The sequence below is a fragment of the Sapajus apella genome, unplaced genomic scaffold, assembly GCF_009761245.1.
Source record: "Sapajus apella isolate SASKATOON/1434 unplaced genomic scaffold, GSC_monkey_1.0 scaffold55, whole genome shotgun sequence".
NCBI lineage: Eukaryota > Metazoa > Chordata > Mammalia > Primates > Cebidae > Sapajus > Sapajus apella.
The window spans coordinates 13901696-13928826 of NW_022436995.1; the positions used below are offsets into that span (position 1 = coordinate 13901696).

The window sequence follows — 27131 nt, forward strand, 5'->3', positions numbered from 1 at the left end:
GTGTGTGTGTGTGTGTGTGTGTGTGTGTGTGTGTGTGTGTTGTGTGTGTGTGTTTTGAGACAGTCTTGCTGGGGTCACCCAAACTGGAGTGCAGTGGCACAAACTTGGCTTACTGTAACCTCCACTTCCCTAGTTCAAGGAATTATCCTGCCCAAGCCTCCCAAGTAGCTGAGATTACAGGTGCCTGCCTTGATGCCCAGCTAATTTTTGTATTTTTAGTAGGGACAGTTTTCACCATGTTGATCAGGCTGGTATTGAACTCTTGACCTCAGGTGATCCACCTCAACCTCCCAAAGTACGGGAATTACAGGCATGAGCCACTGCACCTGGCCAAGTTATCATTTTTCATCTATAAAGCTGGCAAAAATTTTAAGTTGATAATGTCCAGTGTTCAATGAATTGACAGCTTGGAAGAAAACCACCATAGGTTATTTGGGGCAGTATAAATTACAATAGTCTGGGAAGGGTGACTTGGCAGTATTTTTAAATATTTTAAACATAGCCTTCAATCACAATTCTAGGTAACTTTCCTATAGACATACAGATATATGTATGCATTGAGCCCTCATACAAACATGTTTATTTATAGCATTGGTTGCAAGATTAAAAAAGGAAACTATCCACTGATAGAAGAATGGGCACATAATACACAATCATACACCGTATAACAATGCTTCAGTCAGACAGACTGCAGTTACAGTGGTGGTCCCATAAGATTATACACTGTCTTTTTACTGTACCTTTTCTGTGTTTAGATACATAGATGCTTGCCATTGTGCTCTGTTGCCTACAGTGTTCAGTATAGTAGCACATTGTGCAGGTTCATAGCCTAGGAGCAATAGGCTGTCCCATATGGCCTGGGTGTGTAGTAGGCCCTACCATCGAGGTTTGCATAAGTGCACTCTGTGATGTTCACCCAATGAAATCACTTCATAGATTTGTCAGAACATGTCCCAACTGTTAAGTGGTGCATGACTACATATATACCCATATGAAGGTATGGTACAGCAGTTTTTTAAAATGACCTATCTGTATATTGTGATGTGTATGTAAATGCCTAAAGCAGTGATTCTCAACCAGGGACACTTTTGCCCCCCCATCCCTCAGGGGATATTTGGCAGTACCTGACCACATTGTTTTTGGTTGTCATCACTGCGATGAGGGAGGTACTTACTGACATCTAGTGGGTAGAAGCCAGGGATGCTGATGAACATCCGCCACACACAGGACAGTCCCCCAATGAAGAATTACCCTGCCCAGTGTCTCAGTGGTGCCAAGGTCGAGAAACCCTGGCATGGAGACTGTCTGGTGAGATATGCATCAGTATGTACCACAGTTAGCTCTCAGGGAAGGACAGGTTTTGACAAAGGAGAACTGATACTTACTTTTTTAAAACTGTGTATACTTTTATATTTAAATGTTTTTAATGAGACTCACTTGTATTTAAATTTTATAATAGATCATGGGTTGGAGTAAGCAGGAATGATTAGTAAGTGAGTTTGTAGTTGGAAGAGATACAGAAGTTGATTGGCAGGGGCAGGTGAGCATGATGAGTGTGTGTAAAGGAAGAGGAAGTGCAAGGTAAGGCCATCTGTGTGTATGCTGTGAGAAGGATGCAAAGGCAAGAAAGCTGGCCAAACTGACCCCGAGTTTTTGGCAGAAATTAGTAAGAGACTAGAATAAAGTGGATGTTTGTAGCCAGATGCTGGAATGCCAGTGAGAATTTGGATATGATCAGATAAGAAGGGACCATTTTAGACTGTTAAGAAAGTTGTACACTGATTTTATTAAACAGTACTTTGGGAACACTACCCAAGATTAAAGGAGAGAAAAAATGGAGTCAGGGAGACAAAATCAGGTAGTAATTATGTCAGTCTAGATATGTGCTAGTTGTCGGCCTGGATGAAGATGAAAGCAGTGACTTGAAGTGTATAGCACAAATTTGGGAAATATTTAAAAGGAAGATTTTAGGGGACCATAATAATTTTTGTTTACTTCATCACTTTTATGATTTCTGAATAGAAGCAATGAAGGAGAAGTTAATTCTTTTAAATCATAAGACTATATCCTGGCTAATTGTTGTATAAACAAAAATTTCATATTAAGCTTTATCAGCTTAAGTTTTCTCATCTTAAAAACAAGGGGTAATATACTTACTTCGCAGACATTTAGTAAGAATTCAGTGTTAGAATGTGTACCACTACCTGCATTTACAAATTCCCCCGCTTCCTGCGTTTAAAAATTCAGCCACCAGGTGGCACCATATGCCTTGGTCATGAGCTGTAATTCTTTTGGGTACCTGAGTTGCCAGAGATTTCAAGGGGTCCTTCCTCTCTGCCTTTTCAGCTATGAAATTTTTTAAAAAGACTTTAATTTAAACAGCAGTACTTTTTGATATTATCCATTAAATGGGAAGTGGAAAGTAAGGTATTCCTGCTATTGATAGCACTTTAGAGATGGATTGAAGCCTTAGAGATCTGTTAGTCTAGTCAAGGCATTAGCAAACCACGGACCCTGAGCTGAGTTGGAGCAGTTATTTATTTTTATGGCCCCGGGGCTAAGAATAGTTTTTACATTTTTAGTTACATTTGAAATGTTAACATAGGTAACTACATAATATTCTCCATTTTGCCTCTTGTCCTGTAAATATTTACTACCGGGCCCTTTAAGAAAATGTTTGCCCACCCAGTCTCATTTTTCCATTTAATAAATAAAATGAGGCTTAGAAGGCATTAGTGACTTTCACTCACAAGCAAGTAGCATTGCCAGAACTAGAATTGCACCTCCTAACTTCCAGCCCAATGCTCTTTCTACAAAGTGTGCCTTTTTCTTTCCCTTTTGACTCTTAGTTTTCACATTCTAACCTAAGTCCTTCTGTAACCCCACACACTTATGAGAAGTGTTGTTTCTAATGCTCCTTAAATCTTATCCTGAAACCAAGGGGTTTTCTTTCTGTATAGTAACTTGGTTCTGGGACCTCAGACCAATAGTGTCAGATCACTTATGACTGATTTTTTCTTCATAGTAGTACTTCTATAGAAATTTGATTTAGGTATTAGTAACCTTCACTTATTTTTCCCATTGTTACCCTTTCACATAAACCAAAAAAAAAATGTATATGATGTTACTATGCAAGATTTACAAATCAGAAAGCAGATTTTCATTCATTCATTCATTCAATGTATATTTGAGATGCAGTTTCCCTGTATGAGCATTCCGCTAAGTGCTTCTATGATAGTGAACATAAATGAGAGTCTTTTACTTCAGTTTAAAGTAAAATAGTCCCCCTCCTGTGTCTTTCTAGGAGAAAACTTGTTTCAGCTTTTCTGTATAGCGCGAACAAAAGGGACGTGGTCTGTACTCTCTCAGGGAGCTTTTAGTTTAGTGTAGAATACTATACAGTCGACTCCCCAGAACTTAACCCCTAGTAGCCCACTGTTGACCAGAAGCCTTGCCAGAAACATCAGCAGTCTATTAGCACATATTTTTTGTGTTACATGTATTAATACTTTATTCTTATAGTAAAGTAAGCTAGAGAAAAAAGTGTTATTAAAAAAATCATAAGGTGCCAGGTGCGGCGGTTCATGCCTATAGTCCTAGCACTTTGGGAGGCTGAGGTGGGTGGATAGCCTGAGGCCAGGAGTTTGAGACCAGCCTGGCCAACATGGCAAAACTTTATCTCCACTTAAAATACAAAAATTAACTGGGCGTGGTGTTGTGCACCTGCAGCCTAGCTACTCCGGAGGCTAAGGCACAAGAATCGCTTGGACCCGGGAGGTAGAGGCTTCAGTGATCCAAGATCACACCAGAGCACTCCAGCCTGGGTGACAGAGTGAGACCCTGTCTCAAAACAAACAAACAAAAAATCATAAGAGAAAATAGTTATTGTACATTAAGTGGAAGTAGATAATCCTAAAGGTCTTCACCCTCAGGTTGAGTAGGCTGAGGAGGAAGAGGAAGAACAAGAGAGGTCGGTCTTACTGTCTCAGGAGTAGCAGAGGCAGAAGAGGTGGAGGAGATGGAAGAAGAGCAGGAAAGGCAGGCACGCTCGGTGTAACTTCTATTGAAAAATAGCTGCTTATAAGTGGACCTGCACAGTTCAAACCTGTGTTGTTGAAGCATCAGCTGTACTTCGCTTTTAGACAGGGTTCATCTATGATCACACCAAGTGTCAGAAACCACAAAGTTTAGGAAATCAGTTGTAAACCCTGTGATTGAGAGATTTAACTGAAGAGAAAATAGTATTTGTAAGTATCTCAAGTATCTCTGAAAAATAATTTTTGTTACCACAATATTCTTTTCCAGGGGACCTAGCTGATTATAGAGAAAAAAATCCTCTGTAAATATTGTGTGGGTACTACTGTTGGTTCTTTTTAATTAAAATAAAGTAACTTAACTATAGAAAATTACTGAAAACACTTCTCTGCAGTGCAAATGCTCACACGCGATAGGACAAATTAGCATATGGTCATGTAGACCTAAATAATTTTTAACCTGCAATTTCAAGGCAAATTATCAATATTTTAAAGTAAGAATTTTCATTCAATAGATTAGAATAATTTCTTCAATGGAGTAGTTTGAGGCTCTTTAATTACTTTCTCAAGACAGGTATAGCTTTTTCCTCACATGAATGACAGTTCCTAAAAGCCAACTGTTTACCTAAAATAGACTCCTTTGCAATATTTGTTGAAAACTCTTGGTTATACAGTCTGGTTTTCATTGTAATGAATACAGTAGACTAAGCATGTTTGTGGACCTGTGTTGGTCACACAGACCCCCAAGATCGGACTTGGAAACCACCTTTTGTAAGGAACCTAGATAACTGGTTTTAAGTTTTCATCTCGTAATATTTAATACTAGACCACTGGATTCGAGTTGTTTGTGATAAGATTTGTCAAACATTTCATATCAGCTTCAAAATCATGCAAAAGTATTGTTACTTTTAAGAAACAAAGTATGAAAATCAGTGTTGTGATCAGCTTATTTTAAAGACCGGGTTACGCTTAGGATTTATTTAGATGTTTAATATTTTTATTTCCAATTTAAAAAAAGTCATAACCTCTAGCATTCTTTTTACTGAGAGTCTCTTATCCAAAATATACGTAGCATTCTTTGATATCTTCTGTAACATATCATTAGTTCATACCAGTGTCCACCTTCCATCAATTTTTCCTAAAACTCAGTAATTTCTAAAACCTAAAAAGTTGATGACCAGCTGCCCCATTTGAAATGGCCCTGAGAAGAGCCCTGTGTCTTCTCTGAAAGGAAGCTGTGATCATGGTCAGCAATGTCAGTAACATTTCAGCAAGAGCATCACCGACTTGTCAGATACGTATGCCCTTGCCCTTTTGCCAGTTCCCATCTTCTTTGCACTGTCCTACCCCTAAAAGCTTCATTTTTTGAGAGCTAATTTGACTTAAACTGATAGTTTTTTTATATGGAGTGGAAAATGAAACTGTGCATTCTAGAAGCATTCCTAATTGCTGCTGTTTCTCTCCAAATCCTTCTTTGTCTAAAGGGAACGTGTTGAGAATACCAGTCGCCCAGGAGAGATGCAGGTAACCATTCAAAACCTAATGCCAGCGACTGTGTACATCTTTAGAGTTATGGCTCAAAATAAGCATGGCTCAGGAGAGAGTTCAGCACCACTGCGAGTAGAAACACAACCTGAGGGTAAGTGTTCCACCTGTCTGTCAGCACCGTTAGAGGTAGACCTCTCTGAGGTTCTACCTTTGTTTAGCCTTGCAAACCATAGAGGAGCAGAAGATAACAGTTCCTTACCTTCGGGGTCCTTATCAATTAGGGGAGACAAAATTAATTTACATCAAATAACAGCAGATAGGGCCGGTCACAGTGCTGATGCCTATAATCCTAGCACTTTGGGAGGCCAAGTCAGGCAGATCACCTGAGGTCAGGTTTTCTAGACTGGCCTGGCCAACATGGGGAAACCCCATCTCCCCTAAAAATACAAAAATTAGCTGGGCATGGTAGCAGGCTCCTGTAATCCCAGCTACTCAGGAGTCTGAGGCAGGAGAATCACCTGAACCCAGGAGGCAGAGGTTGCAGTGAGCCAAGATCGCACCATTGTACTCCCAGCTGGGCCAAAATGAGAGTCTCTGTCTGACTTAAAAAAAAAAAAAAAAAAAAAAGACCAACAAATAGTACAAGACAATATACTTCTGTTGATGCCTTTCTGCATATTCATATTTTACTGACCCTGTAAGACTCAGCTCAGATACCTTCTAGAATCTTTCCTCTGATTCTAACATTGTTATTTCCACAGTTCTAAAATACTTATCACTTTCTTCCTTCAGTTATGACTATGAATTTGTCTTGCTTATTTTATAGCAAAGATGGGGCCTTCGTCATCCTTATATTTCCCACAGTGTCTAATGTAATGCCTTGCACGTGAAGTAGGTATTTAATAATTGTTCTTATCTGGATTGTCCTATCTTATACGTACCGTGTTCTTTAGAATCTCCTTGAGGCTTTATTTTGGACTGTGGTCTTTTGTGCTAAATAGGGTTACTTGCAATTACATTTCTAAGATTTTCTGTGACTTGAATGTCAGTCGGGTTTATATTATCAATGTGTTGTATATCTTGTTTGGGTTGTAAACGATAGGCCTGAAATTACAAGCAGCCAAATCTTAATGAATACTTTTCCCACTTGAGGCTTTTGTCTAGACTTCTGCCTTCTTTTAACGCAAGTCACTGTTTCTCCTCAGTGTATTCTTCAGTCTACTTTTATTATTAACAGCACTAGTTTTTCTGCAACTTCCAGTAATATTCTGTGATTCCATGTATAAAAAAGAGAAAAAAAAACTTCCAGTAATACAAAATTTTACTTTGAGTAGAGAGTATATAGGATATATTTGTAGAGGCTACTGATGAGGCAGCTAAACAGATTAAATGACTTAATCAGTGAAACTACAGAAATATTTTAAGAACTTTACCTGACAGGTGGAATAAGTAAAGAAACTATAGAACTTCACTTTCTAACGCTATAGCAAATCATTCACCTATCAAATATGTATTGAGTACCTCCTATATCAGGTAATGTACAAGATACTGGAGATACAGGGGTGAACAAGCTAGGTCTTCTTCCCTTAAAGAAGGAGCAGGCAAAATAGTAGACCTTTGATCATTTCAATGACAGAGATTGAAGATAAGAATCAAACCCAGGCAAGAACAAGAGGGCCGTCAGAGAGTCAGGGGATTGATTTAAGGGAAGAGTGTGCTCTCATTATAGGCAGGAGGTTGAATTTTGCAGTTATCTGTGTTCAGACAAGAGCAGGAATACTCTATTAGGTTTCAAGCCCAGTCATCCTTCAGCAGCTTTCGTGTAGAGGCATCATTCATGAGAGATACTAGGATACAGAATAGGAAACACTTACACTGTAGAAGATAGAAAAGGCAAGGCAGGATCCTAGGGAAAGATGAGACCTGAGGCTGGCCTTGAGACATTTGACTTAGAGCAAGCGTTTTGGGGGAAGGAATTTGTGTAACCCAAATCCCAGAAATAGAATCTAACAGTGCACATCCAAGGTAAGTCATGACGAAAATGAAGGAAATGCAAAGGTTCTATCCTGAGGCTACGAACCTTCTGAAACTGCATGAAAATAAGTATTTGGGTCTGTACATATTCACATTTCCCTTGGAAAGAATCTGTAGTTTTCATTATCATTTCAGAGCTTATAAGTCAAATTGTTGAGAACCACTGAACTAGGAGGGTCATTGTCAGATTTAGAGATGAAGGAAAATGGGTGAAGAAGAGTGGATTTATTGAGTGCCCACCATGTGTCAGCCCCTGTGTTAGGCAGTCAGGATGGAAAGATGAGTAAGGATGTAAAGACAGGCAGTCAGGATGGAAAGACTTGACTTCGGTCCACAAGGAGCTTAAGGTCTGGTACCATAGACGACAGTGTGGTGTGTTACCACCTTAAGGAGAGTAGGCAGCACAATCATTTATTCAAGGAGTTTGGCTAAAAGAAAATAGTTATAAGAATATTGGTAGAAGGGGCCACAGGTTCTGGTGAGGGTATTTTAGGGATGGAGAGAGAGTATAACGTAGTTTAGCAAAAGAGAAACAGGGAAGAGAGATTTGCATTTCATCTGGAGGTGTTCAGCTGGTGTGGGGGAGGCATAAATGTTGGAACCAGCCCTTGGAAAATATTTTACATATTTAGTTTCACAAACCAACTTAACATTTTTTCCATTTATTATGCCACTGTACAGCTGAAATGAAAGAATTCATTAGCACCTTTTTTAGGATCATATTTGCCTTCACTTGGCCAATGAATATATTGAAAGTGATTTCAAGAGAATTTAGGGACTGTTTTGTTTTTCTTCCACTTTAATAAGTTAGAGGAAAGTGTTCCATGGCAGCAGAAGTGTGACAAATCCCACCTGTCAGGCTGCACAAAATATACCCTTAACTTAAGTGAATAACATGGTTCATAACTAAAGCAAACAACTGTTAGAGTAACCATATTCAGATTTCTCTATTTTGGTAGCAAAATTAATCTTAAGCTATGGTGCTGTTATTCAGGAAAGCCAGTTTGTTTTACATTTTGTTAGTTTTTTTCCTCCCTTCCCAGTTTTTAAATCTAATGAGTGTCTATTACAGAAACACTAGTGCCAGAGAAATTGTTTTCAAATATAGAATGTCTACCAAAGTGTAGGCATAGACAGCTACACAGGATTTGTGTATAAATTGGAACTGGAATCTGTCAGTCAGACAAAAAGAATATAGTAAAAGGGTAGGTCTGTGAGCCATTGTGGGAGTTAGAGCCAGCTAGACACTTAGGCAATCAGTGATCCAGTCTTCCAGTCACATATATCCCATCATGGGTATTGTGTTAGTCTCCTTACGGGTCTTCTTGAGCCCACGTTTTAGAATCAGCAAGTACTCAACTCCTGGCTCCACCACCAGCCAATTTTCTCATCACTTGGGAAAGATTGTTAAAACTTCATAACCTCACCTATAAATGGAGATGATAATATCCATCTCATTTGGTTTAGTGCAAACATTATATGAGAAAACACATGTCAGGCGTTTAGTGCTTGACTGACTGTAACCATTCAATAAATGGTAGCTGTTTTTACAATTATTCTTTTATCTAGTATTGTTCCTTTACTGTTTTTCTTCCAAACATCTGTTCACATGTCCTTTCTAAACACAGATCTGTCTGCTCATAATTTTTCAGGAGTTACCTAACACCTACTAGAGAAAATGTGAACTTCAATAGCAGGACATTAGAGGGTTCTTTACTATCTGACCTGTCATTGCTTTCACCATTCTCTCTCTCATATTTACTCTGTTTCAACCAAGCTAAACCACTTAACACTGTCTTTTTATATATTCTCCCTATTGACCCCATTGACTGGAATGATTTTCCTCTTAGTATCTGAGGAAAGTGTTCATTTTGCTTCACTCCAAGAATTCTTCACCAATCCTTCTTTTCCCTCCCTAAGCCCTCCCAAAGCAGAATTGTGCGCTCTCGTCTTTCTGTTTTTATTATAACCATTACTAAATCTGTTAGCACTTTGACATTTTTTGTAACTGTTTATGTGTCTGACTTTCCTGCTAGACTGGGAGTTCTTTGTAGGCAGGATTCTCTTCATCACTGTATCCCTCGTGCCTGCCTACCACAATGCCCAGCAAAAGAAGGATCTCTTTCTGTGACAGTTGCCTTTTATGTCTTGCATAGTCCCACCGCAGAACTGGGGTTTTATAAACCACAAAAGTTTTCCAGTGTAATTTCTGGTTTTGATTTGAATCATAAAAAGGAAAATGTGTTTATGTATTATTCTAAAGCCACTTCAATCAAATCCATTGTTTTCTTGGTTTCTATTATTTTTTAAATGTGATCAGTATGACAGTATTGCCAAGAATAGTTGCTGAGGAGTGTAGTGTTTAATTCACACCTTGCTCTCTGGAACTTTTCTTTCTAGTTCAGCTCCCTGGCCCAGCACCTAATATTCGTGCGTATGCAGTTTCACCTACCTCCATCACTGTAATGTGGGAAACACCATTATCTGGCAATGGGGAAATTCAGAATTATAAATTGTACTACATGGAAAAGGGGACGGATAAAGAACAGGTATGAAGTGAAGCAACTTTTCAAACTGTTGATTGGAAGAGTAGAGTTGAAATGTGTGTTTCCAAAACTCAATAGTTGCTTGACTGGAAGTGTGAGGGGGGGAAGGTACATAGGAAATGAAAAGTTGACAGATTCTATTTCTTTGTGCCAAGATTTATTGTGTAGTTTTTACCAGCAAGGGTCACTGAACATCAAGCAGCACTTCTAAGTAAATGGTCAATTTATGATTAATCTGCTTTGACTATTAAAGAACGTTATGTAAAAGGGAGAATATCTGTTTCATGTAGAATATAGAATTTGTATAGCCAAGTCTGTATCTTTCCACATTTCTTTTGGCTTAGTTGTGTATGTATAAAATGTTTTATTTTATTCAAGGATGTTGATGTTTCAAGTCACTCCTACACCATTAATGGGTTGAAAAAATATACAGAGTATAGTTTCCGAGTGGTGGCCTACAATAAACATGGTCCTGGAGTCTCCACACAGGATGTCGCTGTTCGAACATTGTCAGATGGTGAGTCCTTCTTCCTCTGGAACAATGGACCACACTTGGTGCCCCTGGTGGTTTAGGTGTAATATCATGGGCTTTGATGTCAAGAAGATTCAGTTCCAACCCCAATTCTACCTCTTTCTGGTAGTGTGACTTTAGTCAAGTCTGAACATCTTTCTTTATGTGTAAAATGTAGATAATATCAACTTCATTGAGTTGCCGTAAAGATTCAGTGAGAAAGCATAGAACATAAAGTGCCTCTTACTGAATAGGCTCTCAATGTTTGTATTTTTAGCAGAAGCTTTTGTGTAAGTGAATACTATTGCTTGTTCATAACACAGACCATTCCAGGGCTTTTGGAAGACTAGCCTTATTCTACTTAGCAATCACATTTGCATGCCAAATTAGTCTTTTCAGTTCTTCTGTATTTGTGACTGTTTTCTTTCTCACCTGTGACTGAATTTCTAAATTAAATTATACACACACACACACACACACACACACACACACACCCATGACCTAGAGCAGTGTTTTTCAAACTATAACTTGCCAAAGAGATTAAGTAGGTCAAAACCAGCATTTAAAAAAATACATTTTTAGAATAGAACAGAAAAGATTAGAGTTCATTGCACTTAGTAAGGGCGTATGTTGTTTAATGAAACTCAGCTAAATCTAATGTTTTAGAAAAATGTCTTTTTTAAAAAAAGTCTTTATATGTATACAGCTCTTATATAAACACACATGCTTTAGAAGCTATAGTTTCACTCCCTTAAGCAAATAGTCAGACTTAACCGATAAAATAACAGACTGACATCACGTGCCTCCTCATGTGATACGTGGAAGAAAACACAGTATTACTTCTGTTATATCCCTGCCAAAAATATTTAATTTGAATCTGATCATGATGAAACAATCAGACACCATCCAAATTGCAGGAAGTTCAGCAAAAAAAATTTTTTTTAATTTTAACCTACTTGGATTCTTAAAATATATTAGTTTTATGAAAGAAAAAAAGGTTGAGGAATAATTCTAGAATCTAGATTAAAGAAGAGTTAAGACACATGAAATAAAGTATGTATGATCTTTGAATCCTACATCTGGGGGTAGAAAAAACAGCCATAAAGGACATTATTGGTATAATTACTTAAGGTTAGAAATATATGGTATTAGGCAGTAGTAAATATTAAATAGGTTATTAGCTATATTAGATAATATTTTGGGGTTAAAATTAAAATGTCTGAATGTTATTGTTGTATTGCTGCATTTTGTTGGAGAATGTCCTTGTTCATAGGAGATACATGGTGATATATACTGAAGAGTTTTGGAGTGAAGTATCATGATGACCGCAGTCATTGCTCAGATGATTCAGAAACAATATGTAGGTAGATAAATATACGTATACATATATAGTAAGATAAATAAAGCAGACGTTGCAAAATATCAATAATTGTGAATCTGAAAAGAATAGCCATTCATTGTACTATTCTTGCCACTGTTTTCCATGGGCTTGATGGGAGGCCTGATGCAGTGACTCACACCTGAATCCCAGCACTTTGGGAGGCCAAGTTGGGCAGCTCACTTGTCAGAAGTTCAAGACCAGCCTGGACAACATGACAAAACCCTGCATCAGCTAAAAAAAAAAAAAAATGCTGGGTGTAATGGCCCACGCCTTTAATCCTAGTACTCAGAAGGCTGAGGCAGGCGGATCACCTAAGCCCGGGGAGGTCAAGGCTGCAGCAAGCTGTGATTGCGCCACTGCACTCCAGCCTGGGTGACAGAGTGAGGCACTGTCTCAAAAAAAAAAATGTTTGGAAAAAGAAACAATAAGCAGTTACACCTTGGCTAGTGAACTACATAAGCCAGTTAGTCAAGATATTGGAGAAAAGGGAAAAAATGTTTACTGTAGGCTCTTAAATCTACACATGAGCCAAATTTTAACTGCATTAAGTGCGTTGGCATGTTGACTACAGTACCTGTGGGAACTGAATGCATCTCAGCATGGTGGTTAGGGGCAGCACTTTGGAATAACGCAAATCTTGGTTCCTAGGACAGGTGAAACAAGTAACTTGGACAAGTTAACTTCTCTGAACCTCTTCTGTAGTTTTCTGATCTACAAAATGGGAATAGTAATAGAAACTCTGTCCTGAGATTATTGTAAGGATTAAGTGTCTGTCATGTAATGAGCATGCAGCAAATCCTAGCTGTGGTGTGCTATGATGATGATAAGGCAATGATGACAGCTGTGTTGGATGCCTCTGCAACTCAGTCCCTTAGCATGGAGACTGCTGGAATCATTCATGTACTTTTTCCAAAACACATGTGCCTAGGTCCTACTCCAGATCCTCATTACCTGAATCTCTGGGTTGAGGCTTGAGGCGCTTTGCTGGGCACAAGTTACAGAAATAAGCAAGACACATTCTCTTGTCTTTCAGAAGCTGTAGCACAGTGGGCACTTAGTTGGATACCTGGGCGCCAAATGTTAGAGACAGAAGGAGAGAAGTTTCCATGGGTGGATTAGGAGAGAAGGGCTAAAGTCAGCATTTTGTGAGTGGAGAGAAAACAAATCAGGTTTACTTTGCTTGCTCTCACCAGTATGAAGAGAGAGATTAGAGAATGTGTGGGTGGGCCACATGCTTTGAGATAACCCTGTATTATGTTCTGAAGTTAGTAACTAAAGTTATGTGGCTGTTTAACCAACAGTCCCAAACTTCTCACATCTAAATGAATATTTTCTGATATCTGGTTGCCTTAGGAAGCCAGATGGCTCACTTTACCAGCTGTCATTGCTTAAATATCTTTGCTCTACTTGGGAACTGCCTTCAAAACCAGCTTAGGAACTCCACAGGAAAGCCAGGCTTACTGATTTATGTACATCTCATTTTGATCCATAATGTCACTTGCCATATTCCTTAGACCTGGTTCCAGAAAAATGTATGGTTGTCTGCCAAGATAAGGATAGACCTGGGCCAGGCGCAGTGGTTCACGCCTGTAATCCCAGCACTTTGGGAGGCCGAGGCGGGTGGATCACCTGAGGTCGGGAGTTCAAGACCAGCCTGGTCAACATGGTGAAACCCCACCTCTACTAAAAACACAAAAATTAGCTGGGGATGTTGGGGGTGCCTGTAATCCCAGCTCTTTGGGAGGCTGAGGCAGGAGAATCACTTGAACATGGGAGGCAGAGGTTGCAGTGAGCTGAGATCGCGCCATTGCACTCCAGCCTGGGCAACAAGAGCGAAACTTAGTCTCAAAAAAAACAGAAAAGATAGACCATCACCAATAATAAAAGAATACATTTAAGGTTCTAAGTATATATGGATGGGGTCTAGGAAAGTTCGGAGTCTAGAAGAGTTCAGAGCCACTATACATCCTTGAAATAAATATCTGACTTCCCAAAGGTACAGCCAAGATGACCACATGATGGGTGATGTGTGGGTGATGCAAAAAAAAAAAAAAATTTTTTTTTTTTTTTTTTTGCTTCTCTAGTTCCCAGTGCTGCTCCTCAGAATCTGTCCTTGGAAGTGAGAAATTCAAAGGTAAAACTTTATGATGCTGCTGTTCATTTTTACGGGTATACTATTGTGCCTCAGAAGAACTTACAGAAAGTGAAATTCTGTGGGAAAGCATCAAAATAAATGAAAGACAGTGTTGTAATATTCTGCGTTTAAAAATACTAAACCTATAAATTAGAACCTAACTGAAAAACATCATAATTAAGCGAAGAAATAAAAACACATAGATGTTACACTTGCATTAAAGCTGAGCTTAAAAACCAACTCATTTATTCTCCTTAATTTTGCTTCCTTTCTCTGACGCCAGAACTGCTTAGCGTTTCTGCAAATAAATTGCTCTTTTTCTGAAAAACATTACATTCTGGATGTTAACTGTTCAGAACCCCAGTGATATGGCAGAAGGAAAGAACTTGTTTATAACATGGTTCCTTAGTGCTGTGAGATGAGCCCATGTGAATCAAAGGCAGACTTCTGTCACATTAGTTGTATCTGCTCAAACTGTCCCTCCTAGCCAAGTTTGCTGTGTACTTAGGGCCATGTGTCGCTCTCGGAGGCCCAGAGCCCTTCTGGACTGCACAGATAACTGAGATACTCAGTCCTTTCAAAAAGTACTATAGAGAACCAAGTGCAGTGGCTCATGCCTGTAGTCCCAGCTGTTCAGGAGGCTGAGGTGAGAGGATCACTTGAGCCCAGGAGTTCAAGCCATGATTATGCTACTGCATTATAGCCTGGGTGACAGAGTGAGACCCCAACTCTAAAAAAATAAGAAAATACTGTAGGACTCCTTTTTTAAGAGACAACCAGCTATTAATTAATCATACCCTTTTTAAAGAGTTTTAGATGGAAATTGTTTTATTTCAGCTCTTCTGCCCTGGATACGGGAAAGAATTTTTAAACCTAATAATAGTTTCCTTCCCTAATCCGTGTGGTTCTGACCTTCTTATACTTTCCTTCTGAAAACTTTTCTGAGATTTTTACCCAACGTCTTTCTGGCAAAATAGCCAGGAGATCAGGGGGTCCAGAGTGTACTACTCAAATGTATCATCTTCTCATTTGATCACTGAGAATTTTAGAATTTAAAGGTATTTTTTTGTGATTATTAAATAACTTTGTAAAACTCTGAGTACCCTTGCTGCTTCTATTTTTCTTCTCTTTACACTGTAAAATCAGGATAAAAATATGTAAAACAGACTAAGCTTTTGATATATTCAGCCTTTTTTCTATAATCCTGTCTTTCACAGAGTATTATGATTCACTGGCAGCCACCTGCTCCAGCCACACAAAATGGGCAGATTACTGGCTACAAGATTCGCTATCGAAAGGCCTCCCGAAAGAGTGATGTCACTGAGACCTTGGTAAGCGGGACACAGCTCTCTCAGCTGATTGAAGGTAAGCTGTCTTGCACATAGGCAAAGGTGGGAGACGGTGTCTTTCTCAGATATTGAATTAAGCTAGTCTAATGACTGCTCTGAGCTGCCGACTTATACAAACAAATTTAAAATGGTTCAGAAAATGTGTAATGGTTCAGTCTATTTGTGACTTGATACATATTAAGGGAAAACACTCTTAAAGGTTCTGCTGTCTCTGAGTGGTGAGATTGAGTTTGATTTTTTCTTTCTTGTGTTTTCTGCATTCTCCACATTCTTTTCTGAGTATATTTCTTGCTTTTTTTGTAATTTGAAAAATGATTAAACAAAGCTATGTAAGCAAAGACATTACTCCACTCAGTTTAGTTGGTAACAGAGGTCTACAAAATGGTTTTAGTAACACTGACTACCACTCGTGTGTATGTGACCTGAAGCAGTATTTGTGAAGAGCTGCATCATTGCAATAATCATACATGTGACTGTGGACACAATAAAGTTTTTGAAAATACTATCAGGGATAGCTTCTTCTGTATAGTTTCCCTTCCTATGCAACAGAATAAGTGGCTTACATGGTAAAACTGGACCCAAATGTGTATGATATATGGGTTCACCCTGAAGATCACAGAGAATCCCCCCCCACACCCTGCCCATCTTCCTCAAGCAGGGGAAGTAGAGTTGGCTAAGCAAGGGCAAGGTTCCTTTGCAGGAGAAACATGGGAAGCAGATTAAGTGCTTTCACCCTGTGAATGTTGGGATCGTGCCTACAAAGAATTGAAGACAGGTGCCCCAAGCTGTCCATGTTCCATAGGGTTTTCATAGACGCCTAATATGGCAGCATAATTAACTATAGTCTGAGCATACGCCATCCTGCCCACTCCTTTATTAGTTTAATAGTGCCAGGACTCTGTCATGCTCAGTTACACATGCCTCAGCTTCAGCACCATCATCCTACCTCTGTCCAAAGAGTAAACTCACATGGGCTGGGCCTGTTGGAGGTATTGCCTCAGATGTATTGGCTTCGTTTTGTCTTTCAATAGAGCTCATCTGTTTCACAAGCAAACAGATGAATTTGAGTCTAGTACATTTACAACCAAAAGGTGTGAGTTAGCTGTATCTATAACAGGGCAGTCACAAGGCATGTTTAATCTTGGGGCAAAAGCGCTGACTTGGGTGATTTTTTTGCTAGGAAACTCCAGAGCAGTGCTGGTAGATAAGAATTATAAGAGTGGGAGGTATTGTCATTATTCTCTAAGCCCAAGAATTAATTTCATCACCCTTTGGAAACTGTAACTTTCTTTATATTTCATCCCTCCTGGGTAGACATTGAAAGGATTGCAGAAGCTTGGCATCACCCACTTTCCTGTGCCCCCAGGGACCAGGTTCTTGAGAGAACCAAGACCTAGGGTCAGAAAGTGTCATGTTTTCCAGCCAGGCATGGTGGCTGATGCCTGTAATCCCAGCAGTTTAAGAGGCTGAGGTGGGCAGATCACCTGAGGTCGGGAGTTCAAGACCAGCCTGGCCAACATGGTGAAACCCTGTCTCTGCTAAAAATACAAAAATTAGCTGGGTGTGGTGTCATGCGCCTATGATCCCAGCTACTCAGGAGGCTGAGGCATGAGAATCGCTTGAACCTGGGAGGTGCAGGCTGCAGTGAACTGAGATCATGCCACTGGACTCCAGCCTGGGCAACAGAGTAAGACTCCATCTCAAAAAAAAAAAAAAAAAAAAAGTATAATGTTTTCCCTTGTTTATGGGTATAAGTTTCTAAAATCTGAGAGAGCCATTGACAGTGAAAAACTGTGCTGTAGTAATCAGCAAGCTCCTCACTCCTCACCTCACAAATGGGATTGACTTCCTTCAAAATAGGAGAACGTGAATGTTTGGCTCCAGGAGCATATCCTTCAGTCTCTTCCAGTTTCTTCACAAGAACCCCACATCTCTTAGCTGCAGTCCATAATCATGACTGCAGTAGATGGTGCTGAGAAATATCACTAAGGGATCATTGGCCACAGATGTTCTCAAAGTCAGTTTCAGCGGGGTGTGGTGGCTCACACCTGTAATCCCAGCACTTTGAGAGGCTGAGGCAGGTGGATTGCTTGAGCTCAAGTGTTCGAGACCAGCCTGGGAAACAGGGTGAAACGCTGTCTCTACAAATAGTACAAAAATTTTAATGGATGAGCAGAGACTGAAAAGAAAAAAAAGTATAAAAATTAACCAGCTTTGGTGGTGCTAAACTATGGTTCCAGCCACTTGGGAGGCTGAAGTGGGAGGATCATTTGAATCCAGGGAGTGGAGGTTGCACTGAGCCGTGATTGTGCCACACTGCACTCTAGCCTGGGCAACAGAGTGAGACCCTTGTCTCCAAAAAAAAAAAAAGATCACTTTCTGATTTTACTCTTTTACTCTACATTCAGATAAATAACATTTGCAATTCATAAGCCTTTTCATTTTGAATATTTAATTGCATTTATTATATACTAGGCACCATTCTTGTTGCTGTTGTAAAAAGTCTAGTCTTTGCCCATGAGATTATTCATTTTCTCAATGAAGCATTTGATGTGTAAGCAAAATAGAATTTTTATGGTAAAAATGCTTTTACATTTATCAAGAAAATTCTTACATTTTAAAATCGCATCTGGATTTATTCATTCAATAGATTTCATTGGCACTGAGTATACAATGGTGAACAAAAATGGAGATGCTTGAACTCTTAAAGCATTAACTTGAAGCCTGATAAGTATTAGGGAACAAAATGGATTACCAGGATCCTTTACCAACAACACATTATATAATTAAATTTTAGGCAGAAGTAATTGTTGTTATAGCACTAAACAGATGTTGCCATATCTTTAGGATGTATATCACATACCTTAGTCGTAGTCTATAAACTCTATAGGGTACTTAGCGGGAGAGGAACTCAGCCTCTTTACATAGTACCTCATATGTGCTTGCTCTGTCATACATCCCAGCTGTCCTCAAAGGACAGGGAATAATTGGTTGGATTCCTTCAGGATCTTCGTTGAGCAGTGTTTGCTAGTAGTCCGGATTGTTATCTGTTGACAAGCACATGTGCAGCTCACTCTAGTGCTGGTTCAGTGTGTGGGGAGACAAGGAGGTAAACTGACTTGGGCCCAGGCATTTTGCTCTTCCCTTCCATCTTGCTGCTTACTTTTTTGGAGCATACAGATTGTCAGGAGGCCTGTTGAGATGGAACCTGCAGCTCTTCTCCCATACCATGAGACAGGATTAGTTAACCAAACCAGGGCTTCTCTCATGTCCTGGACAAGTTATGATCTCAGTACCTCTGTCTTTGGAGTTCCTGTACTGTGCTGCTTGGTAAAGATCCCAACATTTGGATATGGGGAAGCAGGATAATTTTCATAACCTTGCAAGACCTACCACAATATCTGGTATTTAAGTGCTTTAAAAATGTATATGTGAACATATAACAGACCGTATTATTAACTGTTGCCCTGCTTTGTAGGATAGACTTTTCTATGTGTATCTTTGTTGCCTTTGATACATTGGTAAATCATGTACTTTATTAGCTGGTAGTAAATAAAAACTTACTTAACAGAAAGGTTTGGGCGATTTTCCACTTTTACCTACTGTATAATATATGAGCAATTTGTTGTTAAGGAATAGATTTTGAAACCATATTTGGTGCTTAAAATTTCTTTGCCATGGTTATGAGGTGGCTCAGAGAACAGAGAGGTAACTCAATAGGAATTACATCTTTACATCCTTTCCTAGGTTTTGGTGCCTGACCATATACCTTTGTTTCTTTGTTATAACTCATTATTCTTGGCCCCTTTTTGGCCTTAGCTTTCTTTGTAACACAATGAAAGGATTGCATTAAATGATCTCTGAGGTGCCTTCAAGCTCTTAAACAAAAGTCTGCAATCTCCTGGGAGCTTCAGTCATTTCTGTTTTCCTCTTAGATTGTGTGGGCTTCAGCCTTTACTTTATTTAGAGATGGAAGCTGCCCTATGTTGTATTTGTGTTTTGCTTGCACTGATTAACTTTAACTGAAACTTTGTCAAGCTATATACTGTGTTGGTGACTGACATATTTGCCTTAATGAGGGATTATTAATCTTTTGTTTTTCCAAAGCTTTTGTTTCAGCTTGTCTTTTTTGTCATTTGGTCTCAGGCCTTGATCGGGGGACTGAATATAATTTCCGAGTAGCGGCTCTAACGATCAATGGTACAGGCCCAGCAACTGACTGGCTATCTGCTGAAACTTTTGAAAGTGACCTAGATGGTAAGAATAACAATTGGGGCCGGGCACAGTGGCTCATGGCTGTGATCCCAGCTACTCGGGAGGCTGAGGCAGGACAATCGCTTGAACCCGAGAGGCAGAGGTTTCAGTGAGCCAAGGTGGTGCCACTGCACTCCAGCCTGGGCAACAAGAGCGAAACTCTGTCTCAAAAAAAAAAAGAATAACAATTGGCCAGATTGGCACACAATAAATACTAACTATAGTCAAATGAGTCAAACTGGAAAGCGACAGGCTTGGGTGGATATGGCTCAAGTCTGTGAACTTTAGTGTATCATACTGTTTTCATTCCTGTATTACATCAAGGCTCCTGGAATTGATTTTTTGCAGTGCCTTTTAGAGAACTGTCCTTTCAAGCAGAACTAGAGCAAATAAAAATGTGTAGGTGCTATAAGTTGGATTTTTTTTTTTTTTAACCAATGCCATGAAGTAGATGGCTGATCTAAAATTTAAGCCTGAGCCACATAAATCATATCTTTATTTCAGTTGCAGTTTCCCTTTTCTTTCAGTCCTGGACACCTTGCCCTTTTTCTCACCTGTTTATTCAGTGAGTACTTCCAAATGGGTGTGTATAGGTAGCACCTTTATCAGTGACAGGTGCTGGACTTGGGAAGCAAAAGACCTGAGTTCTTGTTCTAAGTCTCAGTTTACAAATTTTTGATTTTTGAAAAGGGGTCTCCCTCTCTCACCCAGTCTGGAGTGCAGTCATGGCTCACTGCACCCTTGATCTCCCATGCTCAAGCACGATCCTACCATCTCAGCCTCTTGAGTAGCTGAGACCACAGGTGTGTACCAACACACCTGACTGTTTTTTTGTTTTTTGGTTTTTTTTGTTTTTTTTTTTTAAAGAGACGTGGTCTCACTATGTTGCTCAAACTGGTCTTGAATTCCTGGGCTCAGGTGATTCTTTCTCCTTAATCTTGCAAAGTGCTGCAATTACAGGTGTGAGCCACCATGCCTGGCCTCAGTTTACTACTTTTTAAATTAAGGTAGTAATTTATGCCCTGAAACAGTGTATGTGAAAGAGCATGTCAGTTTCCTCCTTTTTAAGCCTCTTAGTGTCTCACCAACTGAATCAATTGTAGCTCTAAAATTTCATGTTTTCTGACTTATCATACTACTTAGGGGAGTAAATAATTGGTGCTATTACTATAATGTGATGCTTAAACACCTGTTAACAACAGGCTTCCAACTACTCAGTGTTATGCCTTTCTCATTCCACCTGGTAGAGTTTGGGACCAAGAGAGATGGTAACTATTAAAAGGCAATTTGTTTTTCTCCACTGGGGCAGAAGAGGTTCTTGTATCACTTTGTTTTCCCTTCCAAATTAATATTGCAATGTCTTATATTTAAAGCTGTTCAGGTCTTGGTTTTTTTTTTTTTTTTCTTAGAATGCAGTAAAATCATGGGGTGTATTTCACTATACATACATAATTATCTTTGAACTCCTGGGTATAATGTGAAAAACTTAGCCCCAAATAGTGTGGCAGGAGGCCAAATGCCATTCCCCAAGGTTGGTGAGACATTCTAAAGGACAGTAGATCTCATCTTGCTTTTCTACTTTTCCTTCCCAGAAACTCGTGTTCCTGAAGTGCCTAGCTCTCTTCACGTACGCCCACTTGTCACTAGCATCGTAGTGAGCTGGACTCCTCCAGATAATCAGAACATTGTGGTCAGAGGTTACGCCATTGGTTATGGCATTGGCAGCCCTCACGCCCAGACCATCAAAGTGGACTATAAACAGCGCTATTACACCATTGAAAATCTGGGTATGTTTGCTAAGTAGAGAAAGTAATTGTATATGTGATTCCTTTCTTTTTAACCTTTTAGGTAATACTTTTGTTTTTACAAGAAAGTTGTGAAGATAGTACAAATAATTTCTGTATGTTATTCACCTGAATTCCCCAAATGTTAACATTTAACCACATTTACATCTGTATTTTTTAGAATGCTCCTCAATTTAGATTTGGCTAATATTTCCTCATTACATTCAGGTTATGCATTTTTGGAAGGAATAGGGTAGAAGTGTTGGGTTCCTGTCAGTGCATCATATCAGGAGGCACATTACAGCCTGTATTGCTAGTGATGTTAACTTTAATCAGTTGGTTAAAATGGTAATGGCCACATTTTCCTGCTATAAAATTATTATTTTTTTCCTTGGCAATTAAAAGTACCTTGTGGAGGAGATACTTTGAGTCTTTTAAATATCTTGTTTCTCATTACACTTTCACTCACTAGTTTCAGCGTCTATTGTAACAGCTATTAGAATGGTGTTTCCCCAGAGGTAATTTTCTAATTCCATGTTTCCTCTTATACATGTTAGCATCCTATAATAAGGAAGAACTTTCTTTTCACCCTCATGAAGAGAATGGCCAATGGGAGTCTCTTTATAACTGGTTCCTATATACATTTGGCGTCTTCCATCTTTCTCTGAGCACTTTCTTCCTTTTTGACAACATAGTAAGATGTTCCTGGCTCATCTGATATTTCCTTAGCCGTGGCCCTGGAATCAGCCATTTCTCTAGGGAACCCTGATTTCTTTTATGAAAAGTGATTTTGGAAACCAATATCTGGGCACTATATGCATTCATTGTAACTGGGCTAGAAAATCCTAAGGAATCTACGAAAAGGCCACTAAAGCTTTTAAGTGAATTTAGCAAGGTCACAAGATACAAAGTCAATATACAAAAAATAGTTGTATCTTCATAAACAGTTGGAAATTGGAATTAAAATAATGATACTACTTAGAGTGAAAAAATATGAACTACTTAGGAACAGACTTATAAAACATGTGCAATATCTGTGCACTGAAAATAGAAAATTGTTGCCGAAAGAAATTAAAGAATACTTAAATGAAGATACCATGTTCACTGGTTTGAAGCCATGATGTTATTAAGGTGATGCTTCTCCCCTGTGCAGTCCCAATAGGCTTTTTTTGTAGAAATTGATAAGCTTATTCTAGTAATTTTTATGAAAAAGGAACTAGAATAGCCAATTTTTTTAAAGAATAAAATTGGAAGACCCATGCTACCTGATTTCATGTCTTTTTATAATTGAGAGTCGTGGTGGTGTTATAAAGGTAGATGTTATAGATCAATGGAACAGATTAGAGTCCAGAAATAGATCCATATGTATGTAGTCAGTTGGTTTTTGAAAAAGGTGCTTAGATAATTTAGTGGGGATAAGATAGCCTTTTTAACCATAGGTGAGAGTGTACCTGGATATCTGTATGAGAAATAAAAGGAACTTTAACCCTTGTCTTACACGGTATGCAAAAACAGACCTAAATGCAAGACCCAAATGACTTTGGGATAACAATGGCAGAAGAAAACATAGGAAAAAGTCTTTATGACTTTGGGTTAGGCAAGGACCTCTTAGGTTGTAAAACAGCACAAAAATTGATAAATTGGATTTCATCAAAATTTTAAAACGTCTCCTTTTAGAAAGATACCAATATAATGAAAAGGCAAGCCACAGACTTGGAGAAAATGTCCACTATTTAAATATCAAACAAAGAATTTGAGTCCAAAATATATAAAACTCTTACAACTCAGTAATAAGAAGGCAACCCTTGAAAAAATGGCCAGAAGATTTGAACAGACACTATACCAAAGAAAATATATGAATGGACAATACGCATATGAAAAGATGATCAGCAACATCAGTCATCAGAGAATGCAAATTAAACCCACAATGAAATTCCGTTACACGCCCGCTAGAATTGCTAAACCTCAGTAGACTCTCAATAACAAATATCAACAAGGATACAGATGGGAATGCTCATACTAGCTGGTGGGAATGTTGGGCAGTACAACCCCTTTGGAAAACAGTTTGGAGGTTTCTTGTAAAGTTACCCAAATAACCCAGTTATCCCACTCATAGATAATTAATTAAAAGAAATAAAAATATATATCTATGTAAAAACTTACATACAGTGTTCATAGTAACTTTGTGAACAAGGGGAAATAACAAAATTTTCATCAACAGGTAAATGGTAAATCGTGATATATCCATATAATGGAGTACTACCCAGCAATCACAATAGGCTATCAAGACACTACAGAAATTAATCTCACAAACATGCCGAGCCAAATAAGTCAGTCACAATCTACATATTGTGCTGTTACATTTTGTGAATTACAAAATAGGCAGAATTTATCTATAGCGACAAAGCAAGACCAGTGGTCACCTGGAAACAGGGGTGATAGGAATCAATTACTAAGGTGCCAGGGAGCTACTTGGAGCATTGGAAATGTTCTATATCTTGATTTTGGTGGTGATTATGCAAGGTATATATATTTGTCAAAACTCAAAATGTGCATTTCAATGGATACATTTTATTGTATGCTAATTATACCTCATAGTTCATTTTTTTGAGATGAAATCTCGCTCTGTCTCCCAAGCTGGAGGGCAGTGGTGCGATCTCGACTCACTGCAACCTTCACCTCCTGGTTTCAAATGATTCTTCTGCCTCAGCCTCCTGAGTAGCTGGGATTACAGGCATGTGCCACCACACCCGACTAATGTCTGTATTTTTGGTGGAGACAGGATTTCACCATGTTGGCCAGGCTGGTCTCAAACTCCTGACCTCAAATGACCCTCCCGCCTCGGCCTTCCAAAGTGCTAGGATTACAGGCGTGAGCCACTGTGCCCAGCCTCATAATTGATTGTAAAAGCAAAAGAATTTGAGAAATATTTAAAATAAAAATTCATTATTTTTTGATAAATAATGAATTAATTTTGTTAGGTATAATTACTTTTCCAAATTGGATTATCATTATAGATTTTTTTTTGAAACACTTATTTTTAAAATCAGAATCTGCCCTGACCAAATTTTCATTCAAATCATTTCTTTGTAAACATCTTTTCTAAGAACAACTTCAAGTGCCTAACAGATGAGTTATATTCATCCTTCCTGGTAGAAAATAAGCTGTGATTTAAATATTTCAAGAAAAGTCACCTTTATCTTTTTTCTTCCAAAGAAGAAACAATACAGTTAACCTAGGAAATGTATGCCCACATGAACATCTTTTTTTTTTTTTTTGAGACGGAGTTTCGCTCTTGTTACCCAGGCTGGAGTGCAATGGCGCGATCTCGGCTCACCGCAACCTCCGCCTCCTGGGTTCAGGCAATTCTCCTGCCTCAGCCTCCTGAGTAGCTGGGATTACAGGCACACACCGCCATGCCCAGCTAATTTTCTGTATTTTTAGTAGAGACGGGGTTTCACCATGCTGACCAGGATGGTCTCGATCTCTTGACCTCGTGATCCACCCGCCTCGGCCTCCCAAAGTGCCTGGGAACATCTTTTAAGACAGTTGTTAGAGAGCAAAAGGAAAGCTTTGCTGGTAGAATAAAAATGTCTGGCCAGGCACAGTGGCTCACACCTATAATCCCTGCACTTTGAGAGGCTGAGGTAGGAGGATTTCTTGAGCCCAGAAGTTCAAGACCAACTTGGGCAACATAGTGAGACCTCATCTCTACAAAAAACTTAAAAATTATCCAGGCATGGTGGTGTGTGCCTGTAGTCCCAACTACTTGGGAGGCTGAGGTGGGAGACTCGCTTGATCCCTGGAGGGCCGAGACTACAGTGAGTCCTGATCATACCACTGTACCCCAGCCAGGTGACAGAGTGAGGCCTTGTCTCAAAAAAAAAAAAAAAGTCCCCCATAGTGACCAGCCTCATACTGTTTTCTTTATGAAACTACTGAAATAAACCTCCTTTGCAGTATAGACAAAACGTGGTCCTTGACCTGCACGTGCTTTCAGTCTAACAGAACAAAAAGAAAACACAAGAAACAGTGAAGTAAATTGAAGTGAATTTTGTTCAGAGAAGGGAGGGCTAGCAAGACACAGTACAGCAGTCGGGGAAGAAACACCTGAGCTTGAAAGATAGACTCAGAATAGCATTTGAAACAGAGAGATGAGAGGAGTGCTGCATGCAGAAGAGAATAAGCAGATAGAATTTATTAGAAAATTGAGTACATATATTGCAGAGTAGCAAGAAAGTTAACTTGGCATAAGGTAAAACAAACTTGAGCTATAATTATTGACCTAGATAGATCTAAGATGCATATGATGTTGAGTCAAAGCAGCAAGTCAGAGGTGGAGAAGTACAATTAGCAATCCATCTATTCCTGAGCCTGGAACTCCCCTGAGCTTCAGAGCCATGTAAACATCTGCCTACTGGGTATCTGTACCTGGATATATCTCATATTCCATCTGGTCCAAAATTAGTGTCTTCTCCCTCAAACCTGTTGATCAATCAGCAGGTATTTAATGAACACTTATAATATCCCAGACACTGTGCTAGAGATAGAGCAGAGAATGAGACAGATGTGGTCACGATTATTAGAAATAATACAATTCAAAAATAATTGAAATTGTTCACAGCACTAAACAAGAGTAATGGGCCCTGTAACTAGAGGTGTTAGTCCAGTGTGGAATGAGTCCTTTCAGGTGAATAGGCTTATCTACTAGGTAAACAGGAAGAGTGGGATGTGTCCCCAGCATAGGGAGCAGCTGCAAGCAGGAAGACCTCATGTTGGTGTGAACATAATGCTCAGTGAACTGAGAAGTGGCCAGTAATGATGGAGCACAGAGAACTGGGGAAAGTTAGTGGTGGGAGAAGACAAGTAGAAGATTCAACAAAACTTGATTATTTGTCCAGAGGGGATGAGGGAAAAGGAGGTCTTAATAACCCCTAGGTTTCTGGCTTGAGCAGCAGGGTTGGTGGTAGTGTTGTGTACTAAACTAAGGGACACTGGAGCCAGTCTGGAGCTGGAGGCGGGGTAGGGAGGGAAAGAATTGAGATACCCAAGAGGAAATGCCAAAAAAACAATTGAACGTAAAGGTCTGGTGCTCATAAGAAAGATCCAGACTACAGATCTGTATTTGCAGTTGATGAGACATACATGCTTATCAAAGCTGAGGAAATGAATGAAAGTGCGTAGGGTGAAAGCAAAGAGTAGGAGCAGAAGAGGACCTAGAATCAAGCCTTGAGCATGTGTATCATGGTTGCTCTTGCCTCTTTTCCCAATCTTGGTGTATGACATTTTCATCCACTCTGCTGCCCAAAGGACTTTTTCCTTGTCAGTCAAGAAGTAAGTCTTCCATTTGTTGTCAGTTCTGACACAGAAAGACCAGGTGCCTCCACACGTTGCCCACTAGTGGCAATCTAGGGAGTGGATTGGCCGCCAGAAAGAGCAGCTGTTTTAAGCTTTTGAAGTAACACATGCCACGTGTGGCATGGCTCATGAGGTGTGATGGCTAGATGAGGTTTGGCCATTTCTGGATTTGGAGGCCCCTTGGAGAGTTAAGGACATTGGGCACTTACTGAGCTAATGGTTTATCTCCTACTTCTGTACCTTGTCTGTTCTCATGGT

The 27131-nt window shown here is 39.3% G+C and overlaps 1 protein-coding gene across 10 annotated transcripts in view; it reads left to right on the forward strand.

Moving 5' to 3' along the window:
* The window catches only part of NEO1 (neogenin 1), a 249702-nt gene that overhangs the window by 181797 nt on the left and 40774 nt on the right, over positions 1–27131 (forward strand). For all 10 annotated transcript variants that reach the window (XM_032244757.1, XM_032244754.1, XM_032244762.1 and 7 more), the window contains exons 9-15: positions 5519–5673; positions 9957–10105; positions 10481–10619; positions 14079–14128; positions 15346–15493; positions 19624–19734; positions 21324–21518. In XM_032244757.1, coding sequence (XP_032100648.1) covers positions 5519–5673; positions 9957–10105; positions 10481–10619; positions 14079–14128; positions 15346–15493; positions 19624–19734; positions 21324–21518 — 947 coding nt within the window. The remainder of the gene's footprint in view (positions 1–5518; positions 5674–9956; positions 10106–10480; positions 10620–14078; positions 14129–15345; positions 15494–19623; positions 19735–21323; positions 21519–27131) is intronic.